At 40.9% G+C, this 18,956-nt stretch overlaps 1 protein-coding gene across 1 annotated transcript in view; it reads left to right on the top strand.

Moving 5' to 3' along the window:
- Positions 1-217: 217 nt before the first annotated feature.
- LOC119918991 (leucine-rich repeat-containing protein 40-like) overlaps positions 218-18,956 on the top strand; it is a gene marked incomplete at its 5' end in the record, with an annotated part of 28,263 nt that continues 9,524 nt past the window's right edge. The window contains 8 exon segments of the mRNA XM_038739563.1: positions 218-291; positions 8,926-9,055; positions 9,165-9,288; positions 12,873-13,012; positions 14,797-14,969; positions 15,435-15,525; positions 16,273-16,318; positions 17,929-18,031. Of these exon segments, the coding sequence (XP_038595491.1) occupies positions 218-291; positions 8,926-9,055; positions 9,165-9,288; positions 12,873-13,012; positions 14,797-14,969; positions 15,435-15,525; positions 16,273-16,318; positions 17,929-18,031 (881 nt within the window).

Genomic DNA, 18,956 nt, shown 5'->3' with positions numbered 1-18,956 from the left:
TTTAATGTGGCCCTAGCCTAACCTAATAACTTTCTAACTGTAGAACCTGCTATGTACCATGTCACTAAGACTAAATATATAGCATCTATTTTGACTGCCTTTATTATTTGCAGATATTGATGGGTTGTGTTACAGTGAGGCATCAGTAGTGTTACTCAAAGTGATGAGGTCATTTTAATTTTAGCTGTTACATAAAATGTTCATTTTGCTCCGGCAGCTCCATGACAATCAGCTGAACAGTTTACCTTGTGCTTTGGGAGAACTGCAGGAGCTTCAGCAACTGCGGCTCAGGTACACACACACACACACACACACACACACACACACACACACACACACACACACACACACACACACACACACACATTGAGCAGACCAAATATTTTATGTATCCAAGCTTTTGAAATATTATGGCGTGATGTGATGATCCATGATACATGTTCACTTAATTTAAGCATTGCCCAGTGAGGAGCATTCCAAAACTTCAATAATTTAAATTTTATTTATGTAGCGCCAATTCAAAACAATTGTCTCTCAAAAACTTGAGTTATACTGCTACGTCAAGGTGTTCTGGTGGAGCCACTGTAGTTGTTCAGTTTAAAAAGATTTAGTTCTCTGTTGAATTTAACCTGCTGATTGATAAGACATAACATGTCAAACATTATGAGGCTGTGGCACTTTGTGAATCGTGAGTCGGTAAATTGTACAATTTTAAATATTTACAAATTACAAACAGAGTTACTGCAAAAAGTGGGAAATTACATGCTATGTATTTCAATGAAATGGAACACTCTTGGAAAACTAACGGTTAGAACCTACTACAACAGAAAACAACTGCACACTTGATGAACAGGCTGACAGCAGCTAAAACATAGGGGTAAGTCAGGACAGCTGAGAGAATAATCAGGGGCTATCTCCTATCCATCACGGACCTCTTTCACCAACACTGCATCCGCTGTGCAGCCACCATTGTTGCAGAGTCTTTCCTCCCCTCCCCTGCTCACCTACCTGGTCCGGGTACTTGAAAATCTGGGCTGCTACTGACAGGCTCTGAACCAGCTTTTTCCTCCAGGCAGTCAGGCCCCTAAACACGTCTTCTAAAGCCCTGGATATTCTTGCTTTTAACTACGCGTTCGCAAGATGGCTGCCATGCGTCTCCTGCGTGTTCCTTTGGAGCGTAGGTCTTGCAAGGCTCCAGAAATTTACGCAATGCGTCCGTGAGATGCAATTCCACACATGAACGTGGGGGCAGTATGTCGATCTGACCGGCAGGTCAGCAGCAATCTACTGATCCACACACCAGCCCAGGTGGTGGCGGTATGCAGTTGGTTTGGCAACTGTCATTAAACGCAAAATAAGAAGAAAGTCAGCAGCAGACTTTAAAAAAGGATCTTTGTGGCGGGATGTTTACAGTAAAACTCCTGGTGCTAGTCCACAATTACCGAGATTATGTCTCATTAAAATCACAACCTGCTCAAGTGTCGCTATGTTTGTTTGCGTGTGCAAATTCGGAGGTTGTCAAGGAAGATAATGCGGTGTTGGCAATCATTACCTCGTCCTGGTCTGCCCCCTAGTGGATTCAGGTTTAATCCTCCAGGTACATGCAAATTACGCAGGCAGGTATGTGAACAAAGCTGTTTATGCATTGTTAAAAAGCAAGTATATCCAGGGCTTAAGTTGTCTCTGCCATCAGTCTGAATTGTGCTGTCATGCTTACACACACTGTAGCCTGCATTATTGTAGCTGATTGTGACAGTGAACAAATTTTTATCATGTTTTTATAGCCTCATTTCCAATGCATGGTAACGCTTAGCCCTGCTCAGCTCGCTTTTGGTACCAGGTACTTTTCTCAATTTTGTTTTACATTGCAGATAGTACCCTCTCAATATAGGCGAGAACTCTCGCTCAGTCCTTTCATTGAGAACAAAACAGAGTAGCGTCTGCATGTTGTTAACTGACCACAGCATGGTTTTTGTGGGCTGCCATTTAAAAAAATTTAGGTTCGAGTGACTAAAACATTTTTGGTTGCTATTAGAGCCGTCTCCGACTAAGGATTTAAATAGTTGAATCAGAATTGTCACTTTTTGCCTATAGTCGACTGACCGTCGAATCATGTGTATGTGTGTGGGGTTACACACAGTAGCTCTGCTTTAATCTTGAGAAGCTGCAGAGTTGCAGACTCTATTCATTAGTTACTGTAACTTACACTGTACATTTACAGCTTAACAGAGGGTTATTGTTGACCCTTTTCTCTCTGCTCTGCTCGCCTGCCATTCACTGATCTTGTGCCGAGATGTGCATGCCTGTCGAATTGCATGTACCTCACGGTTCTATTCCAAGCACTGTTTAAAAACAGAATTATATTCCTTGTGTTGTTCATCAGTGGTGATGATTTGAATGCCCCACAAGTATGGAGGACGGATCCGGACATAATTGAAAAAAATACAGTAAATAAATAAATGTAGGCATTAATTAAATTATACAATGAGACATAAATGCATATATCTTTATTTATGTGTGTGTGTGTGTGTGTGTGTGTTTTTAATATTTTATAGTTTTATTCTTCATTTGCATTTTCTACCATATTTATTTCCTAAATGGTATTTATTTCTGTCTCCCCTTTTTACATTTCTACCTATTGGTTGACCAGTCAGACGACAGAGGTCAAGAAGCTTTGCTACTTATTGATGTCTTCCTTCAGTGAGGTGATCAGTGTACTGAAGTGTCTCTATTTGAAGATAATTCTATCAGCGATGTCTTCTTTCTTTTTCGTTTGGATGCTCTGACAGTTAGTTATCAGTTTGCGGCATACACGGACACAGATCGCGGTAAAGAGAGCTGTTGTTTGTGAGAACCAAATGGTCAGTTAGCCACAACTAAATTTGGAGTGCACACGTACTTGACCCTTTATGATAAATGCAGTTAAATAGAGCAGAGCAACCTGACAGGCAGGTTAAAGACTTTATTCTGTCATTTCTTTCTCTTTACAAAGATAAGTGTTGCAGCATGAGAGAATTATCTTAAGAGAGGCTATAAAGTCTTAATTGTACACGATATGAGCGTCACATACAACATAATTTATCAAATTGCGTCGGCTTTGTGAATTTACATACACAGATACACGTGTCACATCGTCAGGTTTTCAAAATATACCTTCCTTTCTTATAGGAAGTCTTCTTGAGGTGCTGTAAAAACACATTTCTCCATAATTTCTGATTTAAGTTGTGGGCAACTAGGACTACATAATCCAACGAAGGTTAAAATGAAGGGCAACTGGACTTGGTTGAAGATACTGGAAGACGTTTCGTCCCTCATCCAAAGGACTTCTTCAGTTCTGACTGACTGGCAGGGAAACTCAGCTATTTAACCTCAGTGGGGTCGTTGGCCCGGGTCATCGATACCGCTGGTTCGTTAGTGTTCCTTGTTGCTGTGACGACAGTCGTTACAGTCGTTGAGACTACCTGTGGCCAAGACTGAACGACCATCGTTGGTATCTTCACCTGAGGCCAATAGTTTACGTTTGTTGAGTTTCCTGGGAAGTGATGAAAGGACAGCATTGTAAGTGGGGGATAAGTGGTGGCGTAGACCCCCTCCCCTGTTCAGTGACGGCTTCTCAACCCTGGTGTAGATGGCTTCCTTGACACCTCTTTCAAACCATCCATCTTCTCTGTCGAAAATGTGCACCTGGTGGTCCTCAAACGAGTGTCCTCTGTCCTTCAGATGTAAGTAGACAGCAGAGTCTTGACCTGAGGAGTTGGCCCTTCTGTGTTGAGCCATGCGTTTGTGTAGTGGTTGTTTAGTCTCCCCAATATACAGGTCTGTGCATTCCTCACTGCATTGGACCGCATACACTAGATGCTAAACTACACTAAACACTACACTAAACACTAAACTACAGGGGAGGAGGAAAAGAAGGTCAAACGCAACAACATTGTGATTCCATACGTGTCTGGAGTATCAGAGAAACTCAGGAGGATTTTTAACAAACACAACATCCCTGTGTTTTTTAAACCCAAGAACACACTAAGACAGATGCTGGTACACCCCAAAGACCGCACACCCAAACACAAGAAAAGCAATCTAGTGTATGCGGTCCAATGCAGTGAGGAATGCACAGACCTGTATATTGGAGAGACTAAACAACCACTACACAAACGCATGGCTCAACACAGAAGGGCCAACTCCTCAGGTCAAGACTCTGCTGTCTACTTACATCTGAAGGACAGAGGACACTCGTTTGAGGACCACCAGGTGCACATTTTCGACAGAGAAGATGGATGGTTTGAAAGAGGTGTCAAGGAAGCCATCTACACCAGGGTTGAGAAGCCGTCATTGAACAGGGGAGGGGGTCTACGCCACCACTTATCCCCCACTTACCCCCCACTTACAATGCTGTCCTTTCATCACTTCCCAGGAAACTCAACAAACGTAACCTCTTGGCCTCAGGTGAAGATACCAACGATGGTCGTTCAGTCTTGGCCACCGTTAGTCTTAACGACTGTAACGACTGTCGTCACAGCAACAAGGAACACTAACGAACCAGCGGTATCGATGACCCGGGCCAACGACCCCACTGAGGTTAAATAGCTGAGTTTCCCTGCCAGTCAGTCAGAACTGAAGAAGTCCTTTGGATGAGGGACGAAACGTCTTCCAGTAGCTTCAACCAAGTCCAGTTGCCCTTGATTTTAACCTTCGTTGGATAACTATGACCTGGATGACTGAGAATCTTCATAGACATCTAGGACTACATAAATTAAAAAACTAAATATTTCTCTGCCTAAGTCAGCTATAAGACAAGGATTTATCCTTAGGCTTCATACGTATTTGTGGACAGCTACATCCTGGAGCTCATTAACAGTGTCTACAATAAATAAACATTCCACCAAATCATCAGCAGATGGGTTACCATTTATCAGTTCACCTTCAAAGACACCTTTTGGATGTAAAGGCTCCTACTTTAGCTTTAATGAAAACTAATTTGACTCACAATCTTCCTATTCAACTTTCACCTGCATTTTTTTTGAAAATACAGAATAAAGAGCAGTAGCAGTGAGGCTGATAATGTGTAATAAATGTAACTATTTAGAGTTTGATTATGTTCTCTGTTTTTGTTTGCAAAATGCAGTACTGTATTGTTATACTTGTAAGTGTTAGTGCTGGTAAACAGAGCTGAACGTTTGACAAACAATGATGAAATTGTGCATTTCTTATACTTCATTGTATGATTTAGAAAAATAACATGTTGAGAAACGGGTCTATTCTTCATTCATCCTACACTGCAGCAGCTAAAAGGGGCAGGCTGGAGCAGAAAACAACTTACCTTTGTCAAGTAATACAGTAATGTAATAATGTCACATGTGTATGAAGGTGGATCAAACACAGCTAATCTTAAATGTTAAATAAGTACAGAGCAGGGGCAGACTGGCATACTGGCATACCGGGCAAATGCCCAGTAGGCCTACGCACCTTTGGGGCTGATATAATTTAAAAAGTATTTATTTATATAATTGTTTAAAAAATGGGCCCATAAAGCATGCACAGCAGCCCATTAATTAATTTTAAATACTGACACTGGGCTCGCCCAATCACATCTCTGATTAGCTCCCACTTCCTACGCCTCTCTCATATGTTTCTTGTGTCAGAAGTACAAAGAGGATGTGAAGAAGTTGCCGGCCAAATTAATAAATCTTGTGACGGATGGCACCAAACAACCGATATGTTTGTTACCAAGGCTGCAGTAGGGACAGAGTGAGCAGGATAGGTGAATGTAGGTGAACCAGAAAGCATGGAGTAGCTTAACAGGGACCGGTGGGGAGGTGTGCCATGCCATAATGAAGATGATGATGATTACTTCAGTTAAGTTCAATGATAATATTGTAATCATAACACTATCATAAAGTGAGACTGTCAGCTACTGCTGGTGGTCACTCAATGTCCAATAGCGCAGCATAAGCTATTTTGACATTGTTTTGTAGCTAGCATAGTTTACTAATGCAGTTGCAGCTTCGGGTAACTCTCCTAATGGCTGACTAGGTGATGTTATTTTGTCAGCCTGGCGTTGGCAAAGCCCACGCTGCTGTGGGTAACCAAGGTCCCTATGTATCATCATAAAATGATTATGGTTTCCCTTGATAAATGTGCGACTGTTACTTTTGCCTTTTATTCAATACATGTAGCATGTTACAGGGAAATATAACAGTAGGTACGTGTGTGTTTGTCGACTGATTCTAGTGGGCCACCTGGGCCAAAAATGCCCGGGCTGACTTTTTTTTTTTTTTGTCCCAGTCCAGCCCTGATACAGAGGAGCCTAGTAGGCCTATTTATTTTCATTCTTTATACACATTACACAATATGAATATACTATACATAAATAATCAGTGTTCTCCACTGTATCCTGTAGTTACACAGTAATATTAGGGGTGTGGACTGTATTAAAAGTATCTGTAACCCACTATTCTCCCATGTGCTATAATCACACAGTAACAATGGGATATGTGCTGTTTTCCCATTCTTCTGCTATATTTACACAACAACAACAAGGCATGCAAGGGGGAATATAAAAGGTATTAATTTAATTCTTCTTCTTCTCAGACAAAGATGGAAGTGAACACAGTATGCACAGTAGTATCTTCTTTCTGTGCTTTAGGACATAAAAGAAAAAAAACATTAAATAATTTTAACTGGTTAAGTGCAGTAACTATAAATTGATGGATTAATAACGATCACATTTAACAAAAGCATAAAATTTGTCTTAATAACTGTGAAGTTTAGTTTCTTTGCTAGTCACCATTATTAGCTTATAGACTATAGCATTTTACACTGCATAAATTAGCCTAGTGGCTAGCATACTTTTCCTCTCCTCATAGCTTAACAAATTACATTTTATTTATGCTTTTTCTTAATCACCACTTGTTAAGTCGCTCCCGACACAACAGCAAGGTTGAAATTTCAGCAGAGCAGCTGATAGTAGCAGAGCAACAAGATGATCGGTTTCGGTGCATTTACCGTAAAGGCTTGAATACGAGTGCACTCTGGATTTGGCTGCGGCAGCCTGACCATGGGGTTCTCACGAAAAACGGCTCACTTTCCAGCAGTTCTGTGTCCGTGTATGTCGCTAACTGAAAACACAATAGGTGAGAAGTTGACCCCTTGAGACAAGCCCCCCTCATTTGCATAATGGGGCAGAAATTAATAGAGAAATGGAAAAAGGGGAAACTACCATTTAGGAAATAAATAGGGTAGAAAATGTAAAGGAAGAATAAAACAGAGAAAAATATTACAACACACTCATAAATAAATACATTTTAAAAATAACTAATTAATAAATAAAGATTATAAAGGACAATAAATTAATACAGTAATTAGGTGAATAAACAAAGAAGCTAATTAAAAGAGATATATACATTTATGTCTCATTGTATAATTTAATTAAAGCCTACATTTCTTTATTTATCTCACAAAAGTGAATACACCAGTCACATTTTTTGCAAATAATTTATTATATCTTTTCATGTGACAACACTGAAGAAATGACACATTGCTACAATGTAAAGTAGTGAGTGTACAGCTTGTATAACAGTGTAAATTTGCTGTCCCCTCAAAATAACAAATCAAACACCTGGCAACAAAAGTGAGTACATCCACAAAAGTGAAAATGTCCAAATTCGGCCCAAAGTGTCAATATTTTGTGTGGCCATCTTTATTCATATACCCTCTTGGGAATAGAGTTCACCAGAGCTTCACAGGTTGCCACTGGAGTCCTCTTCCACTCCTCCATGATGACATCACAGAGCTGGTGGATTTGATGAGACCTATGCGCTCCTCTACCTTCTGTTTGAGGATGCCCCACAGATGCTCAGGAGGGTTTAGGTCTGGAGACATGCTTGGCCAGTCCATCACCTTTACCCTCAGCTTCTTTAGCGAGGCAGTGGTCGTGTTGGAGGTGTGTTTGGGGTCGTTATCATGTTGGAATCCTTTTTTCAGATCCTCAGAGAGTTCTTTGCCATGAAGTGCCATGTTGAACTTCCAGTGACCAGTATGAGGGAGTGTGAGAGCGATAACACCAAATTTAACATACCTGCTCCCCATTTACACCTGAAACCTTGTAACACCAACAAGTCAAATGACACCGGGGAGGGAAAATGGCTAATTGGGCCCAATTTGGACATTTTCACTTAGCGGTGTACTCACTTTGCCAGCAGTTTAGGTATTAATGGCTGTGTGATGTGTTATTTTGAGGGGGTAGCAAATTTACACTGTTATACAAGCTGTACACTCACTACTTTGTAGCAAAGTGTCATTTCTTCAGTGTTGCACAAGTTTTATTGAAAGTTTCTTTCTTTTCACATGTTTATTTACAGCATTATACAGTATGTTGATATTCATATCATAATATGCTTTATATTAACTACTTGGGAGAAAACCGGAAGTTTTATGCAACCCAATATGCTCCAAATGGCATGATCCTTGTTTCATAACGCCGCTACGAAGATTGAACAGTGAGATTGGCAATCAAATCAGGCTGCTTCTAATGAAGCATCAAATCTTCGACTATTTGGGGTCAGCCCTAGTTGCTATTGATGGTAGCGATGTCCTGTTTTGCGCAAGTGACAGTGCTTTGAACCTCAACCTAGGTGATATCAAAAAATCCTGGTACCCATTCCCAGGAACTGTCCACAACTTTTGCCAGCAGAAAAAGAAAGGAACGGTTCCAAACAGTCGAGACAAGCTGTGGTGTGCCATGCAGTGGAAATGAAGCATATGAATCCCCAAATTGCCCAAACTTAATTAATTTCGAATTCTGCTCTGCACATCTGTCAGCAGCACTAAGCCCTGAATGGGACTGACAACTAAGGGGGAAATGAATGAAAAATATGTCTAGGATTTTAAGAAAACAATCATGTATTTGTTTTCATGTGCGGACAGTCATAACCAGCTGAGAGCACTTCCTGTGGAAGTGTGTACTTTGAAGAACCTCCATAGCCTCACACTCCATCAAAACCTGCTGGAGACCCTGCCAGAGGTCCTGGGACAACTGGAGAACCTGACCGAGCTGGTAACTAACACATACTGGATGTGTAGTGTATTACACTCCCACCAGGCTCTGTCTACTGTGTTGTGTGATTGGCTGACGGAGGTGTCCTTTTGGTTGTGATTTGTTGAAGGATCTGTCCAACAACCACCTGATGGGCCTGCCCTCCAGCCTCGGCCGCCTCACCTGTCTACAGAAACTGAATCTAAGTCACAACAAACTCAGCTGTCTGCCTGACACCGTGACCCAGCTCACAAGTAAGACCAGCTATACTTGTTTTTTTTTGTTTTTTTACATGGCTCCTTTTCATACTGTATGTACCATAAATGATCAGATAGTGACCGTTTACCTTAGCGGTTGAGAGAACCAGGCCTTATTGGAAACAGTTATATTCAAGCAGGACTCTAGGTCTAAAATTGAGGCCACCCGGAAGTAACTTGAACCAGCATTCTATTGAAATCTATTTAAAAAAGCTAATTAGGAGTCAGTGGTTACGTTTTGTTTTAAGCCTGGTTTTAGCTAGCCAAAATGAGCATCCCGGTTAAAATCACAGTTAAGGTGAACCAAACTAGCGCCGACGTCTCATCCGAATATTGTCACGTCTTCCTGGTTGCAAAGAATCAATATGGCGACGGCCTAATGGCCAAACACGAGGCATCCAAATGGCAGTCCAGAAACCAATGGGAGACGTCACAATGTCTACATCCACTTCTTTCATACAGTCGATGGTTATCAAAGGAAAATTAAAATATAGGGCAACTGGACTTGGTTGAAGATCCTAGAAGACGTTTTGTCCCTCATCCAAGAGACTTAAGTTCTGACTGACTAGTAGGGAAACTCAGCTATTTAACCTCTGTGCAGTGTTTTGCATAGATCATTGATACCGCTGGGTCATTAGTGCTCCTGGCTGTTGTAACGACAGTGGTTATGATTGTTAGAGACACCCAAAGCCAAGTCTGAACAACCAGCGAGGGCTTTTCAACCCTGGTGTCTTTACACTCTGGGTTAAGAAGCCTTCGCTTAATAGAGAAGGGGACCTACACCACACCTTATCCCACACTTACAATACTGTCCTTTCATCACTTCCCAGGAAACTTCACAGACATGAGCTAAAAAATAAAATACTAGTAAATAAAGGCACTTCTCTAATACAACCATTGACTGTCTGAAGGTTCTCACTCATTCAAGTAATTTGCTGTTAACGTCTCCCATGTTAAACTATTGTCTTAATAACATCAGTATAATGTCTTATTAATTAATTTTCACAGCATTAATTCCATCTTTCCGTCTTTTTAAAAGAAATACTGGTTTTAATTACATTTTATTTCCAGGTTGCTTCTACATTTTGTTTTTTGAATTGAATGAATGAAATGGAATTTAACCCTTCCTGCACCGATGTTTCACATTAAAAGCCTTTCAACAACTAAAAGGGCATAATCCCTTTCCTAGTAGGCTTTTATGTTGAAAACTCTGCAAGAGTCATGAGTTTCATTGACAGTAATTTAGTGAGAATAACAGTAATTGGAAAAAAATTGAAAGGAGAAGTGCTTGGAAATAATTAGTGAGTCTGCACATTATTTGTCTTGAAAAGAGAAATCGAGAGCTACCAATTGGTGAGTATGGCATAATTCTGTTTTGATGTATTTGGTGGCATTAGTGCTGTGGAAGTGGACAATAAACTGAATTTGCTATTTATATGGTGTATGATAAATGGTTAGTACTTGTATAGCGCCTTTTGAGTCTTCCGGCCACTCAAAGCACTTTTACACTGCGTCACATTCATCTATTCACACACATTGATACACTGATGCAGAGGCTAAGGTGCCAACTGCTCATCAGAAACGGAAAGCAACACTCACACAGCGATGGCACAGCTTCCACCTCTTGAGCCGCAGCAGCCCATATATATGGTGAATATTTTTATCCTCCTCTATTTTTTGTGTTTATTTGACAATTTAGGGTATGTGAATATTCAGGAAAACATGTGACCAACAAACACATAGCGAGCTCTATGTGGAATGTGTGAAATGCTAATCTTATCTTTCTTAATAATGATCACAAGGTAAATGGTAAAAACATTAATTTTTCACGTTACAAAGTAATCCATCAGGAATGCATGCTTGCATGTATGTAATTGGCCAAGGTGGTGCATTGCAGGATAATGTTGCCATGCAATAATAGTTTAGCCAGGTTCAGCTTCTCTGCCAGATGATCATGTGTTGTTTTGCCAGAGCGCCCTGTATTGACAGATTGGCTCCATTCTTTTCTGAGGGCTGTGATTTGTCATGTAGGGCTCAAACTCGGGCAAGCAAAAGTACTTAAACGATGCATCAATGAATCGATGAAATAATCTGTAGAAGCTTCGAGTACTAAAATCATCGTTAGCTGCAGCTGTAATTTGGTACCATGCGTAATCTGACCACTTCTACCTGTTCTAAGTGGGTGCACTCCAAAATCCAACTGGTAAGGGGGTGCCTTACATGCCATTTCAATACAGCTATTTACTGTAACTAGGGATGCACCAAATGTTCGGCCACCAAAATTAATCGGCCGAAAATAGCAAAAACAGCACTTTCAGTGTTCTGCCTAATAAATCAGAAGATCGATTAAATTTTACCGGACAGTTATGTTGACATGGCAGTGTGGAAGGTTTTTAAAGTGTTCGAGAAAGATGCAAAAATGGCCGTTTGCAGACACTGTTCTGCTGAATTGTCTCCTAGCACATCCACCCATCTGTGGCTGACTTCTTAGAAAAGGCAACAAAGGGTCTGAACCACTAAGTGTTTCTGTCACTCGTTTCTGAGAAGGCGATTAAGCTAGCCGCACATATATTTGGAGTGCACACGTATTCAAGCCTTTATGGTAAATCCACTGAAATGGAAGAGTGCGAGCTGACAGGCAGGTTAGGGACTTTATCCTGTCAATTTCTCTCTTTACAAAGACAAGTGTTGCAGTATGAGAGTCCTACCTGAAGAGAGGCTGTGAAGTTCATGTTACACCATACGAGAACCACAAACATCATTATTTATCAAATTGGGTCGGACTTGATGAATTTAGCGCGAGGATACACATGTGACAACATCCGGTTTTTAAAATAAGGCGTCTATACAGGATGGAAATAAGATTCATTGGATTATATTCACAGAAAGTATAAAACACATCACATGTGTCCATTAAAAATAAATGGACACAAATGGAGAATTTACGTTACCTCTCGGGCCTCGGACCCACCCACCATAGTCTCTCCAAATCCTGTTGGAAACAGAGTAAAAGGCACATTTTGACTGTTTAATTTATGCAATGGTAAAAAAAAAAAAAAATTGGTAAAAATGGAAATGGAAAACATGTGAATGTACTTGTTCGGTATTCTGCAAATTTTTTCATTATATTCGGCTTCGGCCAAGAATTTTTCATTTGGGTGCATCCCTAACTGTAACTGGATTTCCCCGACCCTGCTGCTATGTAACAAGCGGCAGAGCGACATGACCACATGTAATGCAGCAAATGGCCACCCTGGAATGCGGCCTCCTCCTAGCTGTATCTCACTGCCTCCCTGATCTTTGTCCAACAAGTCACGTCGTCTCAACAGAGGAAGTGACTGTAGTAGTTGTGTGAACATTTTTTTAAAAAGCGTGCAAGAGAGAAGTCCAAACTCCACCTATTTTAACTCTCCACACACCTGGCTAATGACTGCATAAAGTTACAGTTCTAACTTTAGAAAGGCGTGGGGGAAGTGGGTTTCAGACGCTGTTCAACAAGCATAGTAAGTCCCTGAAACACTTCTGCAGTAGGAGTATCTGTAAGAGTATGTGTTGGACTGAGTTCGGACTTGATTCTCTAGATGTTAAGCTGCTGGACTGCAGCAATAACCAGCTGACTGAAATTCCTGCCAGCCTATCAGAGATGCTTGCTCTGGAGCAGCTCTACCTCAGACACAACAAGCTCTGCCTCCTCCCAAAGCTCCCTGCACCTGTGCTTAAGGTAACCATAGCAACATGAGAGTTTCTCCGTGTCTAAGTCTTTGTTGAGACCAAATCAGGCACTGTGGCGATTAGCCACAGGACTGTGCGGCGTTATGGGCGTGTATATTTGTGCTTTAGAACATAACAACTTTGAAATAATCCAAAAATAACTTTTAATTCTCTGATTCACCAGCTTTCTCAGTGCGCTCTCTCTCCTCATTCACTCTCTAGGTCGCTCAACCATCACCGTCTGTCTCTCTCAAACAAATCAAAGGATAACTCTTGGTATCTCAGTTTTTCAGCAGACTGCAACTCCGACACAGATCGAAGCTGGGTTCATTTAATAAACCAAGCGAGGACATAACTGGGAGAGGATCAACTTTTCTGTCGCTGTGTTCTTTTCCTGCAGTGTCTGATTTGGTCTGAATGAAGCCTAAAGATGATTTGTGGTGTGAACATTGCTGATAGCATTACATTTATGACAGTCAGATTTATTGAGCTTTCTGTGTGTTGTTTTTAATTGAACAGGTACAACAGCTTAGGAGTGCTGTTGTCTGAGGTAGGCTTGGGCAGTATCATGGTATTATGGCATACCAAGGTATTTAGAAATCCAGACAGTGTGACTTTCAATACCTCTTTCAGTTTAGCTGATACAGAGAAGATGTATTGAGGTGATGTTTTGTAGTGTATGCCCTCAACCTTGCCTTGTGAAACTGCCTAAAATACGATAACTAGGCCAGTTACAATAGCAACTATTTGGACGAATCCCAGAATTTATTGTGATAAACAATATTGTCATTTTTATACTATTTTTTTCCACTTATATAATGATAATATAATGCTTAGTAACGCAAGTACACAGTTTCAGAGAGCAACTTTTTTCCTTAAGAATAATCACAACATTTCAATTTAAATGTAAAAAAAATTCAAATATCCTAAATAAATAAAACCACACAACCAGAACAACCTGCACCTCTGTGACCGGCTTCATACCCCACAGGGAGCAATTAAGAAGCAGAGTGTTTTGCCTGCCTGATTTTCCTGACTTGCTCAGATTTTGCTGATTTGGTAATTTGCCCTTAATTTTTGTACTACCATGGTTAGCGCGACTGGCTGAAACATTTATTCTCATGTAAACAAGCACGCAGGTAAACACAATGGGCAGTACCGAGGTTAGCAAAAATGATTGTGGTCACGTCCATACAGTGTATCTTATGATAAAGGCGATAATTAAATTATTGTGACAGGCCTAGTGATAAACCCCTTTACTTTTCCTGGACATAGCCATATGTGCTGACTTCTATCACAAGAAGCTCAGTTTTTATATTGTTTTTGTCTTTATTTTTTTACACAAATACCCCAGTGAAATGTCAGAAAGGTATGAAAAGATAGATACAGTCCAAGCCCAAGGTGTAGTGTCAGCAGCAAACAAAACAGATTCTTAACGTTTAAGAAGTATAGAAGTTAGTTTGGCAATGTGTTGCATAAGAGCAGGCAGAGCAGGAGCATTATGGGTAATGTCTAATTACACTGAGAAAGTGAGTTGATTGAAATTATTTTCTTCTGGTTATTTCATTTGATTCCCCAATTTACTTGAAAATATGTATGCATTTTGTATTTTACAAGCTTGTCATGATAACTAAATTATTGATCATTAACATTGCCAGACAAGAAATTTGCATCGCTATTTTAAGTCAGGGAATGTCTAAAATTGTCTAATCTACATTGCCTTAAATGTTGTTTATATATTATGGCCACAGGAAGTGTGTGTGTGTGTGTGTGTGTGTGTGTGTGTGTGTGTAGGAGCTGTATGTAGGTAACAACCAGATTGAGCAGTTGGAGACAGAGCAGCTGGCCGTCCTGACAACCTTGTCTCTTCTAGAGCTCCGCGACAACAAAATCAAAACCATCCCTGAACAGATATCCTTTCTGAGCACACTCACAAGACTCGACCTCACCAACAATGACATTACCACGTAGGTTACTTGCATCATGACTCCATGTCCTCCTATAGCAGTGAACTGTTTGTACCATGAGCCAAACTCAACACATGACTGAAACATCCGTCCACTAACAAATATAGCCACTATCTTTACACCAGTTCACACTTTCATTCTTTCCCCAGGTGGAGTCTAGAATTAGCCACTGGGACACATTTATGTACACTTTGTATTTTATGGTTATTATTTTGTATTTTTTATATTTTTATGTTGTATATTTTATTATTATGTTATGTGATCACATTCAGTTATTTCACTGTGTTGGGACATGCACATGCACTGTGTTGGTGTAAGCCTCATAGTTAACACTGTTGATTCTTCCACATCAAATGTTTGGAGCAAATGCAAATAGAGAAGAAAGAAAATATGAACCAGTACATACTCTCAGTACACTTTAATCACCTGAGTTTCAGGTATTTTCATGTAATGGATCTCTGTCAGTCTTCCAGCATCGCTCAGCCTGCTGCCTGATCTGAAGGTGTTACTGTTGGAGGGAAACCCTCTGCGAGGAATCAGAAGGGATCTGCTCACTGTAGGTGACACACTCAGGACACAAACACAGAGCATGCACACTAAAACAGGCTGAAGAAAGAACGATGCAGTTGTAGTACAGCCTGTACAAATACTGAAATCTGAAATCACAGAATTAGCTATATTACACTGCTAAACACAGTTGTTTTACTTCACTTAAAAGTTTCTAAATCTTATCTAGATGTTAATGGTAAATTGAAAACAAATTGATCTACAAGTACAAAGTAAGTACAAATATAAAGCACAATAGATTGTGTAAGTAATAGAAAAACTGGGGGGAAATCCGCTTGGGCTTAAAGAAAGTAGTATAGTGAGCTCCAGGTAACTGAAATTTATCTGGTCCAGGTCAGTGCCTGGGAGAGATGAGTGCTATAGACTAGACAGTTGACTGTGTCACGGTAACCTCCATGTAAAGACTTTTCAGCCCCTGTTGGAACACATTTGCCAGTAAAGACAGGTCCTCAAGGAAATGTTCCTTCAAACAGCTGTCAATTATAAGAAAAGTTATTGTTTAACAGCTTTAAAATGTTTTGCTTTTTGTCATGAATTGCATAAATACAGTCGTACACTGCATTTTAGTAGAAATGTGAAACTAGAAATTCCAACTGTTGAGTTGATATGTTTAGAGATGGTTCTATATTATGGAATATTATATGGAATTTCTAATTTTGTTCACATACTGGTTCACTACAACATTTATATTAATAATCTAACTGTTTACACCCCTGTTTTGTTGTCCTCATCACAGAAGGGAACCAATGAGCTTCTGAAATATTTAAGAGGAAGAATTAAAGGTACGGTTCTGTTCTGGTGCTGACTTCAAACTTTTTTATCCACTGTCTTGAAGCGCTGAAATAGTTCCATTAAAAACCGGTGCAGTGCTGTAATTTGGACTGACGAGACCAAAATGGAGCTTTGTTTGGAGAGGGGTCAACAAGGTCTATGGTGAACAGAATACCATCCTCTCTGTGAAGCATGGTGGTGGCTCACTGATGTTTTGGGGGTGTGTGAGCTATAAAGGCACAGGGGATCTTGTGAAAATTGATGGCAAGATGAATGCAGCATGTTATCACAAAATACAGGCAGACCATTTGCATTCAGCTGCACGAAAGCTGGCATGGGACGCTCTTGGCCTATCCAGCATTAAAATGACCCAGTGCACAAGGCCAAGTTGACCCTCCAGTGGTTACGGCAGAAAAGTGAAGGTTCTAGAGTGGCCATCACAGTCAGTGCCAACATGTACAAGGAATGGATGAGGAGACTTCTGACCAGGACACACTGTTAAATCAACAAAGACTGCTTGTGGCATCCCAGTGGGACTCTTATGCAGCCAAACTGTCAGAACAACTAACCAGAGTCACAGACAGTCTGCACTTACCACAAACCATTCAGCACCTTGCTAGTATACAGAAGTAAGACTGGAGTTGTGTAAGACACAACAGACGACAACTGTGGGGATCAGCTACTGCACTGCAGTGTAAAGGGATTTTGGCATAGTGGCTTCGATCAGGCGGCGCAGTGGTGCAGTGGTTGTGGGTTCAAACCAGTTGTCCTGGCATTTCTGTGTGGAGTTTCCATGTTCTCCCCGTGTCTGCGTGGGTTCTCTCCGGGTACTCCGGCTTCCTCCCACCATCCAAAGACATGCAGGCTAGGTTAATTGGTGACCCTAAATTGTCCTTAGGTGTGGATGTGAGTGTGAGTGGTTGTCTGTCTATGTGTGGCCCTGCGATGGACTGGCGACCTGTCTAGGGTGTACCCCGCCTTTCGCCCAATGTCAGCTGGGATTGGCTCCAGCCCCCCGCGACCCTGTACGCAGGATAAGTGGTTGACGATGGATGGATGGCTTCGATCAGAATTGCAGGTCACATGAGAGAATTATGGAAAAAAGTGCTAATTACATTTTGCTTACCATCACAAACAACTCAGAATCACTCTTTCCATCATTATAATTTCATACACTGTATCTAGTAAAAATTAAGATGAAAGCTTGTGCCATTCATGTGTCAACCAGTTCAGCCAGAGAAGGACTCAAGTGGGCATCCTCTATGGCCCAAAAAGGTAGGAGCCTGAAAGCCCATTTTGCTGTATGAATCTAGTGAGCAGCTTTCTTGGAAATGGGGCACCATTTAGAATACAGTATCCAGAACTCTTATCACATTCCTTGGAACATTAGATCAGTGAAACAGCAAGGAGCCTGGACAAGAGACTGAATGAACATCAGGTGTCCGCGAACACTCGACCACAACTGCTCACAGGCACTGCTCAAAGTTCCAGCAGTTTAATTTTTGTTGGTTGTTCCTTGATTAAATCCTTGTAACAAAATTGTTCAGTGGTTGTTAGTCTGTAATGTGTTAATGCTAAGTGCTAACCTGTCAATATTAATAACCGTGTGTGTGGTTTACAGAGGAGCCTGAGAGACCAGATGAAGGACATACAGCTATGACTTTACCCAGCCAGACCAGGGTCAATGTCCACAACATTAAAACTCTCAAGTTATTGATGTACAGGTTAGTGATACACACTTGTCTGCATTTCTAAAAAAAAAAACAATTCAACAAAAAGGTGACACTTTCTTCACAAACAGAAAAACAATCCCCTTGTATTAATCCTTCAAATACATTTATTTTCAACCAGTAGGCCGGCAAATATGCTGGTGTGTTTCAACACCTTTGTCAGAGCATGGTGATAAGATGTCAGTTATGTACTTGGACGTTATATAATCATAGTATTTGTACTTGTTGTGTAATCGCTATGTTAACATAAGAATTATTAGCAACATTTCAGGTGTTCTCACTTCCAGTTTGACCTCCAAATAAAGTGGTTTGGAGAATGCATAAAATCAGTGAAGTCAAACACGGCTCACAGTCCCAGCACATCAGCTGATGGCAGCCATCTTAAGCCAGCCACATCAGCTGACAGCTCAGCTGATTCCTCGCTTAGCATTCACAGGCAAATTCTATACTAGGCGCCTTATTTAAGCTGCAATAGCCTGCCTGCCCATTTGCAAACAGCTTATAACCCACCACCACTCCAACTCCACCTTTCAGGCTTTATCTGATTAATCATGTCATTCTGTTATTAATGCCCGCTCTGTTCTGTATCCTGGGGGGTCTTTACTGCTGCCCTCTGCCTCGGGCTTTCCATGCAAGCACATGGAGGTGCTCTTCCCGCCTCGTGGCTTTTCACAGAGCCACGTAGAAGATCCCAGAACAGAGCCATACCGCCAAACTTAACTTACTGCGGCGGAAATATCACTTTCGTTGTCCATACTGAACTGTTAGTTTGTTTCTAACCTGTGTGTTTGTGATCATCGATCTTTTTTGTTATTGTCACTGTAATTTAGATTACAGAACTCCGTAATTACCTTGCTGAGTACAATATTATCAGGACTGATAGGCTTAAGAGACTAAACATTGTTAGTTACTCTACAAG

This window comes from Micropterus salmoides, unplaced genomic scaffold (genome assembly GCF_014851395.1).
Source record: "Micropterus salmoides isolate LMB-PRFRI ecotype aquatic unplaced genomic scaffold, ASM1485139v1 Ms_hic_scaffold_2517, whole genome shotgun sequence".
Lineage (NCBI taxonomy): Eukaryota > Metazoa > Chordata > Actinopteri > Centrarchiformes > Centrarchidae > Micropterus > Micropterus salmoides.
Note: the sequence above shows the minus strand (reverse complement) of the source record. Positions and strands in the feature narration are given on the sequence as shown.